This window comes from Triturus cristatus, chromosome 4_1 (assembly GCF_964204655.1).
Source record: "Triturus cristatus chromosome 4_1, aTriCri1.1, whole genome shotgun sequence".
NCBI lineage: Eukaryota > Metazoa > Chordata > Amphibia > Caudata > Salamandridae > Triturus > Triturus cristatus.
Window position 1 is genome coordinate 635684614 of NC_140585.1, and position 16428 is coordinate 635701041.

General features: G+C 41.4%; 1 protein-coding gene across 1 annotated transcript in view; it reads left to right on the top strand.

The window, feature by feature from the left end:
• The window catches only part of LOC146855315 (podocan-like), a 90743-nt gene extending 76598 nt beyond the window's left edge, over positions 1 to 14145 (top strand). The window contains exon 3 of the mRNA XM_085653013.1: positions 10188 to 14145. Within this exon, the coding sequence (XP_085509139.1) occupies positions 10188 to 11274 (1087 nt within the window). The 3' untranslated portion in view covers positions 11275 to 14145. The remainder of the gene's footprint in view (positions 1 to 10187) is intronic.
• Positions 14146 to 16428: the final 2283 nt, after the last annotated feature.

Below are 16428 nucleotides of genomic sequence, written 5' to 3' on the forward strand. Positions count from 1 at the left end.
GATCATGCCTCTATGGACCTGTGGCAGCTATGATCTACTTCTCTTTGCCAATTTGCCAACAGAGCATATTCTTGTTTTTCTTCGGAAGTGTGGCTGTTCCTTTCATATAGGTAATTGTCAGTAGTCTTTTTTGTCATTGGTGCTTTTTATACATAAATAAAGGTTACAGAGGACTGCCCTGCTGCTTGAGGCCTGCTTTTCACCTTAGAGGACTGCACTGCTGCTTGAGGTTCTCCTTGCTGCTTGATCCCAGGACTACCTGAGTGACTCCAAGAACTAGGTGACTTGCCTCCGTTTCTGAGCTACTGGGACATAAAAAGCTCCAATATTTGAACCTGGCACATGGATCTTGCCTGAAGTGAGTCCTAACCCCCAAGTGGTGCCCACCCAGTCCTGGGCCATTGGAAGTGGACCTAAAGGTGCCTAAACAACCAAAAACTGAAACTTGGGACCTAAAGCTTTTCCCACCAAAAATTGGCCTGAGATTTCACAGGTGACTGAGACCTACATGCTCGCCGAACCACCCAAGGTGCATTGCTAGTCAACCAAACTTTGCGGTAGCTCCGGTTACGTTCCTCTCAGAAGAAGCAATTCCTTTTCAGTGCCTCCTCTTCGGAAGGGTATCAGCCTCATGGAGCTCTAGTCTGCTACCTGCTGAAGATTTTAGACTTCTAAAAAAGTGACTAAGTCTGAACACAGAAATCTTCACTGAAACTTCGTCCAGAGGCTCACTGAGGATGACGTTGCCTCTTCAGACACCGCTGGCTGCATTTCCCTGGTGAACTTCTCAGACATTTTCTTCAACCATCTTGTAAGTCCAAATGTAAGCCAAGACCTGTCCGTTTCCCTTTCCACTTCGCTCCATCCTGGTTGGCCATAACTTTCATCATTGTCACGGTCTCGCTTGACTAATTGTTCATGGTTGGCATTTGATCTTTTAGATGCTATTTTTCAATTAAAACTTAAAAAATTCATAACTTCAGTTCTACTGATTGGATTTAATATATTATGGTGTAATTTTGCTTGTTAAAATGTTCTATATGTTTCTAAAATGTTTTTTTTCTTGTGCTGTGTTTTTACGTAATTGCTGTTTCAGTGCTTCATAAATACTTAACACCAAGGGGGTAGCCAGCAAATTAAGATTCCTCCCACTTTGATCCATACCTCAAAGGCCATTAGGTGAGTGAAGCGTGTAAGCCCTACCCACTCTACATGAGGTCCCTTATGTATGCCTTCCGTTCGTCTTTAAGCCTTTCATATATACAACCATCTCTTAATCTTTTCATACTTTCATCCATCCTTTCACCATTCCATCCATCCACCCTTTCATTATTAGTTTTCCATCCATCCATCCTTCCACTCACACTTCCAAACATTCATACATCCTTTTTATCCATCCATCCATTCATCCAGCCATTCTTTTTCATTCATCCACCAATTCTCCCTCTTTAAATCAATCCAGCAATCCATCCTTCCACAACTCCTTCCAGGCGACCACTTATCCATTCACCCATTTATCCTGACTTTTATCGTTCCAGCCACTTTTTTACTCTCACTCATGCAAATATTGTTTTATCCGTACATCCATCAGTCCATTCGTCCTGGCATCCATCCTTTCATCCTTTTTACTCTTCTTTCTCGTCACAGTTTTTTCCTAATTTTTATATGCCCTTCATTTCACTTTTCCTTCCAGCCTCTCTCTTCCTCTCTCTCTCTCTCTCTCTCTCTCTCTCTCTCTCTCTCTCTCTCTCTCTCTCTTATTCCCTCTCTTTTCCTCTTAATTTCTTTGTTGTTATTAACTTTCCTTGCTTGACCTCTCTTATCAGTGTCCTGTATTTTTAGTATTTTTAAGAGCTTTTGTATGCAGAGTTTCAGGCAAGAATGGCTCACAAATAGCTTTGAGTTTCAACACTACCCCCGCTTAAGTTGCAAAAGCGGGGGGTTCACAACGCCACTGCTTAACATGTTGCTTCTAAGTTCAGCCTGACTGCTTTTGTTCTACGCTATCAGAGGGTTAAGTACAGGTTAATTTATTGATTTTGTGGTTAACCCTGACAGGGACTGTGGTTATTGCTTGAGAAGGGTTTTCACCCCTCCGAACAAAAACCTGATTTCCAACACTTTTCACAACTCTTCCCAAAATATGTTTTTTTTTTAAACTTGTTTTTATTAAAGCAACAACATGCCATCTCTTTAGAGGATGCACATCATAGTTATCTGACAATTCTCAAACAGACTGCTAAATCAATAACAATCTTCTTATATTAGTTGATAACCTCTACGTTGCCCCCATCCAAGCCTCCGTCCACCTTCGGTTATATTGTCGCTTGCTCCTGATTCGGTCTGGTAATTGGGCTACATAACATTCTCCGATATCTGTTCCACTTCCCCCAAACCTTTGTCCATTTTTGTGGGCATACCCTGCTCTCATAGATTGCCCTTTCCTCCTGCATACAGCAATCTAAATCCTTTTTCCAACCCTTCAATGTCGGGGCATCTACTGCCCTCCATTTCCTTGCAATCGTGAATCCCAATGTTACCCATAGGCATTCAGTGTTTGTAAGGTACGAGTCTCCCGAAATGTTTAACAGACACCATCTCTGTGATTTATTCTCCTCCACATTATAAAAGCCACTCATAGTTTTCAGTATTGCTGCCCAGTAGTGTATGAGGGGTGGGCACTCCCACAGCAGGTGGAAGAAGGTACCCTCCTGTCCACACCCTCTTGGGCATAATGGTTCCCAAAATATGATTACCACCTTTGAGATTGTCCCTGCATGCCCTCTTTTATGTCTATTACCTGGGTGACTGACTCATGTAAGAGATGCCACTGTCAAAGTGTGAGAGATCCTCTGTCAGCTCTTACCAGGTCTCCAAAGATGCCTTTGACTAAGAGTGTGACTCTGCCAAGCACACCTTTTGATTACCTGCACTTTAGTTTAACCTTTCATACAGATGCCCAGAACAGAGTATACCATGTCAGATTTTCAGTCCATTTCCTTTATTTTTGTCCCACGTGTGGGTTCCAAAGGTCTTATTGTGGCCTAAAGAATAAATTTTACTTTGGTGCCACTTGCACAGTTGTGGGTATTTATTGGAGGTTAAATATACATTTAAAATATGTTTTTTTAAATGGTTACCACATTTAAATTAATAAATACATTAAGCAAATTAAGCAAAATTAATTTGTGTAATTTCCTGAAATTCACGTTATACTTGTTACATGAAATTCTGGAAGGGAAATTGTGCCTTATTCCAATATGCACTTATGCCACCAAAGCATCAGCTGATTTGATGCTGCTTGGGAGGGGATATTTTGGTCTATACATCTGAAAGGGTAATTATGTTCTAACGTTTCAGCTGTTTAATCTAGATGCTACACGCAAATACTGGTGCACAGCCAAGCCAGACATTTTAAATTCTAGTCAAATTTGCCCTTATGTTAGAAAAGGTAGTTCTTTAACAGATAGTTTTACAGGTCGGAAATCTTGGGTGATAGTTGACTAGCCCAGCAGCAACTATAAGATACTGACATTTGTGAGGCCCATGAAATGTCAGATTACTCACAGTGAGAAGCTATTAGGGCGTTACATTTACCTTACGTTTTTGAATGAGCCACGCAGGTCCTTGAGTACATTTCTATATTGTACACACAGGCAACTACCAAGCGCTACATCATAATAGTGAATTGTTAAGGAACAGTTGTGTTTGTGTGAAAGTGTTTCAAGAAGGGAGAGATGGACTTACCCACACCAACATAACTTTGTTAGAGCACTACCCGTAAGTAATATTGTGCAAATTGCCTTTTGCCTTGACAATCTCTTTAACATTGCCAGTGGGGTCTCCTGGTGTACTAGGGAGAAGAAAAGAAAAAGAAAAATGAGATGTTGGCTATCTGTTCAGAATCAAAGCTTAAAAAAGAGCCATCTCGCATATTACTTGGCGTTTTGGAAATATGAAGAATGTATCAGATTCACGGCTGCCCTAAAAAAAAGGGATTATTTCAAATTTGTTCTATTACGCCTAAACTAGCGCACATCAGGTTAAAAAAAAATCCCTCCAAACTGAATGAAAATGCTATTCTGCTCAGTCACTCTCTTAAAACGTTCTGTCTTTCACCTGAATACATTGTAGAGGAGTCAGATGTATCTCTGCTCAAGTTGATAACTTCCCTATACTGACCATATTTTACCCAGTCATTTATCTTTCAGGAAAGTTATGAAAACATTCCAGTTTCTAAATCCTTGTGACAGGTAGTGTGATTTCCTTGTGGAACCACTATATATCAACAAGTTCAGTGACTATCACCAAATTACAAGCACAGCAGATACCATGGCAGAGAACATGCCAAGTCAAGTTTCGGTTTACAGTATGTTTTTGCAGGAAATTATTGTCTTTGGTGTGCTGTAACCCCAGATGTTTGTACTATCTGTTTGTGCTGTTTGTAGAAACATAGTTAAGTGCCTGTGTTCCTCCTTTTAACATGGTTCAATCAGTAAAGTCCTATTTGGCATATTTAACTTGCTATAAGTATGCAGTATATGGTACAAAGTTTACCCAGGGGTGGGAAGTTAAATGCCGCTAGTGGACTTCAGCACCAATTGTGTCATTCACTATAGTGGCAGTGCAAGCATGGCTTCAGCCCTATCATTGTAGCCTGATTGGAGTAGAGTGAAAACTGCAATTCAAACTGTTAAAATAAACCCTGTGGCCAAGTCTAAACTTTCCGAAGAAAGCCCATAAGGCGAGGTGCATTTTATTTAACAATATGACATGTGTAAATTTAATATAAACATGTGCTTACAGTGACTAGTACCCAAAAGCTATTTTTGCTGCAGGTAGTCTGGCTGGCTCATAAAACAACACTGGGAAACAATAGGAAATATTAATGTTGCTATCTCTAGTTAGGGAATAGCAATATATATAATTTAAAAACTCTTTTAAATATTTATTCAAAGTTGAATTCAATGGTAAAGATGGAATTTTAATAAATATTAAGGAAAAATAACTTTTAGAAAGTTACCTTTTCCCTGCCTGAAATTCCTGATGGCTAATTTATGTGAGCCTTCCATATTTCACCCAGCTGATGAATGGCCCTGAATTACTTGTGAAAACTGTTCCTACAGCAGACAAAAAGGCCTGGGTGTAGAGGAGTGTTTTGGTTACTCTGGCAGGATGACAATTTGGTCTGTGCCCAGGAACTTAATTTACTTCAAAGGTGTGACTGTGGCTGAGCTCAAGAAATTCTGCAAGGTAAGGGGAATCCCCACCAAAAAGGGTACCAAAAGTTTGGAGATGTAGAAAGCTCAGAGGGTCTGGTGGGTAGTTCACCAGTCACTAATCACCACAGAGAAGCAGGATGATGAGGATGATCTGGATGGGCAAGATCAGGATCTTCAGCTCTGAAACACTGCCTTCGGTGGAGGAGTTATCCCAACTCCTGATTTAGAACACCCTGCAAGAGCGGGAACCAGTGTCTTCTCACATAGCCTGTCCCCAGAGGAGCTGGTGGACAAGAAGGCAGAGAGGGAATTCAGGTTACAGATGGCCCTACACAAAATGGAGGAGAGGAAGTTGGCTCTGGAAGAGAAAGAATTAGCACATGTGGGGAGCCTTAAGGGCTGAAACTGAAAACAAAGCAGGCAGATTCCAGCAGCATTGGTGGCAGCATTCCCTCAGTGTCTGAAGGAGACAAGAAGGTCCATACCCAGTTATGTGGTGGGAAATAACATTGATAAATTGTTTACAACTTATGAGGTGACCGTGAGATTGCACAAAATCGCAAAGGAGCAAGGGGTGGTGCTAGAAATGGGGTTTCTGGTTGGCTAAGGTATACACCCAGGTAGAATCCAACACTGTAGTCAGGGTAAGAAAGATACACAACCGAGATAACCTGTGCTGACCCTCTGACAGCTTTGTGCAGAGCAGGCAGGCTTATCAAAAGAGTAAATGTCTGAAATATTTGTGCAACACATAGTAACACAATGATTACACTCCAAAATGACACCACACAGGATTTAGAAAAATAGCTCGACATATTCTGACCAAATTAAGACCAAACGACAAACATCACATGTATACTTTTGAAGATATGCACATTTAAAAATAGCAGATAATCTCAGCTTTCAAAGAGCACTTGTGCTCTCCGTGGGATGTTTACAGTCCCGATAGGTACTAAGTAATGATTGGATCGCTAATCAAGTAGTGCCTTAACACTTAGTGATGGGCAAGCTTGCGGCCAGCAATTCAAGACTAGAATTCCCAAGTTGGCCCTACAGTCCGTAATTCACAGTGCCTGTTGTGCGGCCAAAGGTGTGCTGCTGTTGGCCCCCCCTTTCAGAATTGTAAGGAAGGGGGATGAGCTACACTGGGCTGCCCGTGAGTGGCCTGTCTGTGGTGAATTCAGCAGCTGCAGCCTTCTCCTTCAGGCAAGACAGACTCAGTGGGCTCATTTGGTACACAGTGCAGATGTGTGCAGATGTTGGATACAGTAGTACCCCCAGCAATCCTCCTTGAGACACAGTGATCTCAGTCGGCACAAAGCACCGATGTGTGCGAGTGTAAAGTACAACTTCAAACATGGCAATCCTTGTTGAAATATGGCGATCTCAGTTGGCCCACAACACAGACATGTGCACATGTAAAATGCTGCAGTAAGCACTGCAGTCTTCTTGGGAAGGGCAGACACAGCTGCCTAACCGGTGCAATACAGCACAGCAATCAGAAAGCAGCAGGCCAACACAGGAAAGCAGTTAGCAGAGAAGCAGTAGCTCCTGGCAGCACAGAAGTCCTGCTAGGACGTGCAGAGCCAGCAATGTCTCGTTACAGTTCTAAAAAGAATCTGTTTTCAAGGGGTCATAGCCCCAGTACCTATACCCAAAAGTGTCTTTGAAATAGGGGTGATTCTAAAGGAGCCCTCTAAAGTGTACAAGGATCCCTTTTAAACCAGTCTTGTGTGTCGGGCTACTGATAGGAGGTAATCAGCTCTTTGTGTGTGGACAGGACACAATGTATTGAAGTGTACATGCCCACCCTACCCATTCCTCCCTGCCAAAGAAGATTCATCAGAATGCAGATGAATGCAGATGCAGTTGGGTGTCCTGTGTTGTGGCTGTCGAGAGGGAATGCACAAATGTCGCCCAGGCCAGCCCAGACATGTATTGGAGGCAGGCTGTCAGGCAAATAGAGCAGTAAGTTATGTTATGTTAATGCAACTTATAGTGCCCACAGCTACTACAAAAGTGTCGCGGCGCGAACCTTGTGGGGAGAGGTGGAGAGTACCACTAGTGGGGTGGTATGGTGAGAAAAAAACACAATGGATTTAACCCAGATCTGTGACTGAGGGTGAATGCTTGATTCAGCATTCTGTCCATCCTCTTATTGTGTTGCTGTAGTCACCCTTAGTGGGAAGGGCATGTCCAGACGTGGGTCCCATGCTCACTATGCCACTGGATTCAGGCTAGCCTGGCTGATGAGGGGTGATACCCCATAACCTGGTTCAGGGTGGACCTAACCTGGCAGTTCGGGCTGGACTGCTCCCATGGGGAGCAAGGACTAGACTGATTTGCATATGGCTGGATCCAAACTGGGGTGGCATGGTGAGCAAAACAAAGATGGATTTAACCCATATCTGTGACTGGGAGTGAATGTTTGACAGTGTTCAGCATCACAACAATCCTATTTTTGTGTTGCTTGTAGTGCAGGAAGTGCAGAGATTTGTCTACTTTCTAAAAGTGGGATTTCTAAAATACTAATGTTAAATTCAACATCACCAGTAAGTAGGATTTATCAATACCATTCTGAACATATAAAACATCAAAAAACTACTGCTCTCTGATCAGGAATTACCACTTAAAAAGGTCTAAGGGAATTCCCAATGCTAACCCATGAGAAGGGTAGCCCTCACAATAGCAAGAAACAAAATAGGCATTTTTTCACTATCAAGATATGCAAAACATAACAGTACATGTCCTTGTGTTTACTTACATAGCAACATGCCCTCAGGGCAATCTAGGGCCTACCTTAGGGGTGACATATGTAATAAAATGGGAGTCTAGTGCTTGGCAAGTAGTGTTAAATGCCAAGTCGAAGTGGCAGTAAACTGCATACACGGGCACTGCAGTGGCAGGTCTGAGACAGGTTTGAAATGCTACTTCTGTCAGCGGCACAATCAGTGCTGCAGCCCACTAGTAACATTTAACTTACAGGCCATGGGTATATGGTATACCACTTTACAAGGGACTTACAAGTAAATCAACAATGATAATCAGGTATACACCAATTGCATACATGTTTAGGGAAGAAACACATGCACGTTAGCACTGATTATCAGTGGTAAAGTGCTCAGATTCCTAATGACAAAAAAAGATACAGCAAAACGTGGAGGTCCAAAGCAAAAAGACTGGGGGAAGAACATCCTAAGGATGCCAGGACTAACAGGTGGTATGTGGAAGCATATGCCTCCAGTGGGGAGGGCCACTCTTCTGACCCTGGAAGTAGAAGAACAAACAAGGTACACCATCCATGAAAGACATTCTTCTAGCTAAATTTGAGCTGACCCCTGAAAAGTATCACCGCAGGTTCAGGGACAACCACAATCTCCCCAATCAGTGTTGAGTGGATTTCTTGAACTATTATAAAAAGGCACTAAATGGCTGGGTGAAGGACAGCAAAGTTAATAATCACAATGGGCTGTACAACTTTACTCTCGGGAGCACATGTTCAACATTTGTTTTACAGAGCTGCACCTGCACTGACTCCAGGACGCTTGCTGAGGATGCAGACTTCTAGGACAGCACCAGAGTGTCCAACAAAAACATCTGGGGAGATCCCCAAAGAGTAGTCACGGGTCCCACCCGAAGAAAGAGGGGGGAGGATAACTTAAAAGCAAGGATTTCTAAAAAAAAAAAGAAAAGAAAATCCCAGTGGAACAGTGGTAACCTGTCTCAGTCTGTACCAAAGAAGAAGGGATTCTTTGATCAACAGACAAGAGGGTTTGTTCCCTAATGTACTGAGTGTACAAATATGGGCACGCCAGCGGAGATACACAATGTCCCAAGAAAGCACAGCCCTCCACCGGTGGGCAGACACCTGAGTTGGCGATTGTAGCCTTTGGGGAAGAGGGGGTCCCAGCTAGCTTTGAGGAGCAGACAGGGAATACCTTAGTGTCCCTGAGGGGGTGGGCGGTAGGGGATAGTGCCAAAAGCGCAGATGCCTGCAAGTACTTTCAATCATAGGCAGTGGGTCCCAATCAATGGGCAACGGGTGAAGGCTCTGAGGGAAACAGAAGCCAGCATGACTTCTGTAAGGTGTCAGCTGGTGTCCTCAGAGCAGGTCCTCCCTAACACATTCCACCAAGTCATAGTCGCAGACAGCCATGAGAGTCATCTACCGGTGGATCAGGTTCCCTTTGAGTGGGGGGGGGGTTGGCGGTCTCAAGTTCTCTAAAAGTAGAAAAGTAGCAGTGAGCCCTGCCATGCCTGTAGATTGTCTGTTAGGTAACGGCCTGAAGTGTACTATTTGGAAGAAGGTAGAGCTCAGGTGACACCTGGAGATGTTGGGATCGCCTGAGTAGGTGTATATGAATAATGGTAGATGCCATGAAGCTTGAATGACAGCATGTGAATGAACCGTATGTAGATTTGGAAACTCTGTTCCATACCTGAAGAATAGCAAGAATGTCAGAAAATACATTCCAATTAGACAATGTTCAGCGCAATAGGTGAGTACACTCACCACAAGAGGTCTAGAAAAGAAACAAATGCTGCGCTGCTACCACACTGACTAATCATATGCCATCAACAATCACTTGATTGTCTCATATGAGACACTGTCTGAGCAGAACTGTGCTCGATTTACAGTTTTTTCATTATAGAGCAAAAATGTCAATATTTTCCGTTTGGCAGCAAAAATGAAGCTTTTAACAGTTTTATGAGCTATGCGATGTTCATTATAAGATCAAGAACCTAAAAGCTGTGCAATTATGCACGGTATTAATGGTATGCATTTTCATTGAAGGCATAAACATATGATAACACTTTTATTCGCAAAGGTTTCCTCATAAAAAAACGTGCCTCTCCTAGAATGAAAACTCTTATAATATGTTTTTTATTTTTTAAATGATGCAGCATTGTATTTTACACGGTTAACTAAATGTTGAAATCTCATAATTTCTGTTTCTTTTTCAGAGTAGTACAGTGTTCAGACAAAGGATTATCTAAAATACCATATGGAACACCATTTAATGCAAGATATTTATTGCTTATGAATAATAAAATAGATTTCATCCAGTTGGACTTGCTCAATGAGTATTTGTCATTAGAGTTCTTAGTGTTAAATAACAACAGACTGACGGATGGAGCCCTGGAAGGAGCCTTTGAAGGTATGCCAAAGCTCACACGTCTCTTCATGGAAGAAAATCATCTTTCCAGCTTCCCTGCAGACCTTCCTCCATCTCTCCTGGAACTTCGATTAAATGACAATAATATTAGCCACATTTCAGACCGTGCTGTAAGCAGTTGCACAAATCTTAAGATCCTTAGCCTAGAAAGAAATGGAATAAGAGCTCAATCCATCCCAAGTGGAACATTTAAGTCCTTAAAGAATTTGCAAATTTTGCGACTGAATTTCAACCAACTGGAGGCGGTTCCTTCTAATCTTACTGCCAGTCTGAAGGAACTATATTTAGAAGACAATAAAATAACATCAATTCCAAATGATGTCTTCAGTGAACCATCTGAGCTTGCAAGCATGCATCTGAACAACAATCAAATTACAAACAAAAGGATTAAGAAGAAGGCTTTTCGAAACATGACCAAACTCGAAACACTTAATATGGCTTTTAATTTACTTAAGGCAGTCCCCAAACATTTACCCAAATCATTGAGAAAATTGATACTAAGTGAAAATAGCATAACATCTGTGAAGAAAGATGATTTCTTGAAATTACAAAATTTAACTCAAATTATTCTTTCAAGCAACAAAATATTAAGAATCGAAGCTGGTGCCTTTAAAGGTTTGTCAAGTCTTGAGCATCTGGATGTTAGCATCAATCGACTATTAGAGGTTCCTCGAAAACTGCCAATTACTCTACAGACCCTGTTTTTGTTCAATAATCAAATTCGACGTATCCCAAAAGATTCCTTCTGTGGCAGACAGACTTTAGAAAGTCGTCTCATTCTTGTGCGTTTAGAGAACAACAAGATAAGTCATACCAGTATTGATGCATATGCACTCAGGTGCCTGCGAGGCTTTCAGATTGTCCACTTTTATTGAACATCATATTCGTCTACATGAGTTTTTGCTGAATGGTAGTTGCACATGACTCTGAAGTTTCACAGTACAATCTGCTTCAGCCAAATATCATAGACTGATAAGGGCATTGCCAATAGCCCAAAAGCCCATACAATTCAAGGCAGGCTAAACTCTATTTTCTATCTCTATATTCAGAAAAAAAATAGTTTCTAGGTCTCCTACTTTTTCATAGGTTCCCCAAGACGAGAAGGTGAAAATCATTATTCTCTACACAATTCCTCCTACCTAACATATGTTCTATGTCTTGCTTAGATATGTGGCATGAACGATTTTCAACAGTATTTCAGAAAATGTATTTCAAACCTGGGCTTAACCAACTGATCGTTTCTGAGACACATTATTAACCACTGAGGGATATATGTCTGAGTTTTACACAGTTTTTCCTTGGGTCACATTCTCCTGAGTGTGTTCTGAACTGCATGCATAGAGAGTGAGAAAATCAACAGAGGTAAATTCATCAGAGTATTGTTTTCTAGAAAGCAGCCACATTAGTTGAGCTCACAGACTATTATATGTGTCACCGTTTGCCTGAACTTCACGTTGGGTGAAAAAAACAACGAGGGAACATTACTGTGTAAGACCCTCTGTTGTTTCATAAGGGATTAGACAGAGAAGGGGATGACCATGTAGCTAATGCTCCTAGTGGTCATAATGCAGGTCTTCAAATAGGCATAATAGGACTATTAATTGTGCATAATTGACCGTGTAAACGTGACAGGCAGACTACAACACTGTGCACACGTGTGATATTAAACAGTGATGCATGCCTGCATAAGGTGAGTCGATCAGAATTAAAGTCCTGTTTATTAGTTTCTGATCCATATTATGGTTCTGTCCAGAGAAGAGTAATGACATGCGTAAAGCAAACTCCAGCCCTGTACTGAGGAAGTGTTCAAAGGCTGGGTGATCAAAATGACTTTTCGTTATTTGTCTGTGGTCAGATTTAATGGAGAGAGACAAAAAGAGCTTACAAAGCTATGCATCAACATTGGAACCAATTGCTTTCCACATATCTCAACATTTTGTTTTTCCAAGAGTGTGAGGGACGTTTAAAAGGGCAATCACCTTGGAGATAGTGGATCCCTTTGATTTTTTCAAGAGGACTCCAAATATGGTCAGACTATGCATGTGAGAGTGATTGGACAGGTACTTTACCTATGCAGATTGATTTGAAGGCACATGGTATGCAGCCGTCCATGTAGCAGAAGTCTAACATTCTCAAGACGGATTGTTCAAGATGCACTACATGTCCCTGCATATAGATGTCATCAGATAGCCAAGTTCTCTTTCCCTCTTAATTAGAGATATGGGATTTATGTTATTAGGGAGTAATAATAGAGTCTTCTCACCGACCAGGATGTGAAGACCCACTAAACCATATTAAGAAGTGGGAGAGCATGCCTTCCCGCAAGTGACATCCACATTGAAGCAGGACTTCGAGAAATTAAAGGGGTACTCATTCTCTCTTCAACAAACACTTGTGTTCAGGATTTTAAGGGTGAATGTCTGGGAGCTGTTTGGTAACAAAGGACCAAAATCAAATTCTATTTCACATCTGTAACCCCTTTTCCCTCATCTGCTTCTTCAATCAAATAATACAAAACAACACATTAGTTTACTCTTGCAATGTTCCATTTGCTCCAATTTCTATACCATCAACAGATTTAATGATCTAACTCAGAGGGATCTTTTCTCATAAGTAGAAGTTTATGTAAGTATTGATGAAGAAGCATGTGGTTTATTGCATATTATTTATTTTGAACTCTTACCACTATGTCTGAGAAACAACCTATTGTAGTCCACCAGGGATAACTTGCCATGTGCAAAGGTACTTAATAAATCGTCTTAGCGTTTTTTAACCTCTGTTTTGGTCATTTTGTGCTAAAGAAGTAAATCACCTGGGCAGAATTTCTGGAGTTTCAAAAGCTCATACACATTAACATTTCCTCCCCCATCAACATATGACACAACATGGCATCTCTCATACCTGCACAGGAAGATGACTATGGATGTTTCCATATCAAGGGTTTGATTCAACCCACCTACTCAAAAGAATATTCTTTAAGTTATTTTTTTATGGTCCACAAACAGTAACAGGCATGTTGCAAATAGTGGGTCCAAATTCTGAGCCAACGTTTTGCTACCTTTCTTTATTTTCCGTGAAGTGAACAATGCTGTAATAGGTTGTGTTGCAAATTCTGCAGTCAAAAGGGTCGCAGAATGGAATGACCTTTCTATTAAATACTGATTAGGTAGGCCACTATCTGCAATCCCTGTAATTGGCTACAAACACAGAGATTGTGGCTCAAGGGATTGCAGACCACCAGCCACATATTTGCATTCCCTAATAGAAACATTTTATTTGTAGAAGCTCATGGTCCTTAAAGAAGCAGGTATTGCTTCAAAAAAAGTGGTTTCCTGTTTGGGAAAAATATTGGGAGGAGTACATGGGACCACTGCCTGCTCCCTCCTAAGGCCTCTTAGCAGCATTCTCAAAGGGGAACTGTTCAACAGATCAAAAATGATTCATACATCTCATTGTGAATTGCAAATAGGAGGAGATGCCACTTTCACACCCCTCCTAAGGGTGACTCATACTGAGAAGCATAACCACTTTTGGAATTTGGAAAGGCTTTTCCTAATTGAATGAGGGATTTAGTACATTTAAAAAAAAAAACATTTTGCAGTTGCATACCCTATGATTGTGTGAATCGATGGAGTTTAGACCTCAAAATGGTTTTGTACATCTGATTTAAAGATATCTAAATTGTTCGACTATGAAATGCCTGTTGTTCAATGGACCCAACATTTCTTGCATGTAGAATTGAGAAACAGGATTTTGCTGCAGAAAACAAAGTAGGTACAGTTCCAAATGTTTCTGTCTGAGAAGACTCGTTTATCCCTAATAGATCTCTCCTAGGTGTGAATCTTCCATTCCTGTAAACATATACTGAATAATGTAGTGCCTGTGTTATCACCATGGACGTTGATTTACCAAAATGCCAAGGGTAGCGGAAGTGACATCACACACCCTTTGACCTTATTCACATCAAGCGAAGGGACATTTTATGACTTTTAGCCCTGAATCTTCATAGGAAGTTATGTGACTTGACCTTAACCAGAATGACATCACAATAATTGACATCACTGAAGTTACATTATATCTGTCATTAATAGAAAAATATAACACAAATGTTTCTTTTGGATACAGCTATATTAGGGTGCTAGTATAACCTTTCAAAGTGGTGTGGTTTATGTAATACAATACTTGCCCTAAATTGCACTGAGCAAACTGAATGAACCACAGCGCTTTTGAATTGGTTTGGGGGATAGCGGAGGGGGTGGGTCATGGGGGGGGCACCTCACAAGTAAAGTTTGAAAAACTAGTTTAAATAGAGCATTTTAAAGCAACATGTTCACATAAATCTGCTGAAAAGCAATGGGCTATGAAAGGGCACTTGTATATATGAAGCCTTACATGGTGTGCCAAGTTAATGAAACCTGACATACCACAGGAGTGAACCCCATTTTTTTCATAATGTGCTATTGATGGCATCAGATGCCACAAATAACCCTCCATTGTGCCAGGGCCAGCATTTTGCCATGTGGGCCCCACATTAGCTACGGGTGCCCTCTTATGCCAAAAATTACGTATTTTATGCCAGTACTAGAATTATGCTTTTAATGTTATCCCTGTATCCTGGGGGACCCCCATGTCAAATTTGACCTCTAATGTGATAGGGTCATCATTTTTCATGTTTGCCCCCTCCTATATCCCACAGCTGTCATCATTTGGCCAAGAATCACCTCCAGTGTGTTAGCACAAGCATTTTACCATGGGTGTCCCATACCAAACATTACCTCCAGTATGAGTCCACCAGCATTTTACCCTGGATGTTCCACATATCAAGTATTATCTCTGGTATGCCAGGTCCCTGCATGTTAATAATTGTCCCCAGAATGCCAACACCAGTATTTTGCCAGGGCCAAAAGCAGATTCACAAGCATACCACATCCTCCCTCATGCTAATTTAGATTCACTGACCCTCGCCTACTCACTCTTACTCAACCATTGTCACCCACTTGCACTCATTCATTGTCAGTCTCTTGCAGTAGCCCTTACACTCACTCAACCATTGCCACCCCTTCGCCCACTGATTAACTCACAGCTACTCACTCATACTGACTTTCACTAACTCTTTCCCTCACTCCATCATTCTTACGCACCCTAACTCACTTATACTCACCTACTGACATTTAATCTAATTTATTGCTACTCCTATCACGTACTGCCACGTTCAAAGACACATGCTCACATACACACACGCTTGCAAATAAACACTTCCTCTCTCATACAAACACACTTTCACCCGCAAGCACACACACAACACACTTTTAAACACATTTTTACTCACCTGATGCGCCCGTGTTTTATTATCACTAATAGTAAACAATACACAATTATCAACTGTTAGTGTAATTAAAAACTAGAAATACACAAGTCGGGCTTAGTTGCTCCTGTATTCTTGGCACTGATTGCCACCTCTGAGGCCAGGGGTCGAGAAGGCCACAGGTCGCAGTGAGCAAACCAGTGGTCGCAGCAGCGATTCTTGGCTACCGGTAAAGGCAACTACGGTTAGCACCTTTCTCATCCAGTTAAAATTGGTATTTATTATTTTGTTAATTCATGCACTACATCCTCACTTGAAAGAAATATTTTAATTTCAAAAGGTGAACTACAATTCGCTTAACCAGCGCCAAGATACTTTAAAAAGCTAAACCACACCACAGCCTTTTCAGCTCTTGGACCATTTGGATGTTTTTTCAATAAAGCATCTCTTGTTCTTGCTTTATTGGAACAAATATGCTTACCAAATGAAAACCACTTGAGATCACTCAAGGCAACGTCTGCTCGCTAATTCTTCAATTTCAAATATGAGTCCAGCTAAATGAAAATTATAATGATCCGAGTGGTGTGTTCTTCCAACGGTATTGAAGGAATAATATTTCCAAATATGATCGCAAACGAGTGTGCACAGCTAGAGCCCGAAAAGGGTGTGAATGCAGTCTGAGAGGAGTGCACAGAATTTTGACACGGAAGAGAAGGGTTCTAGT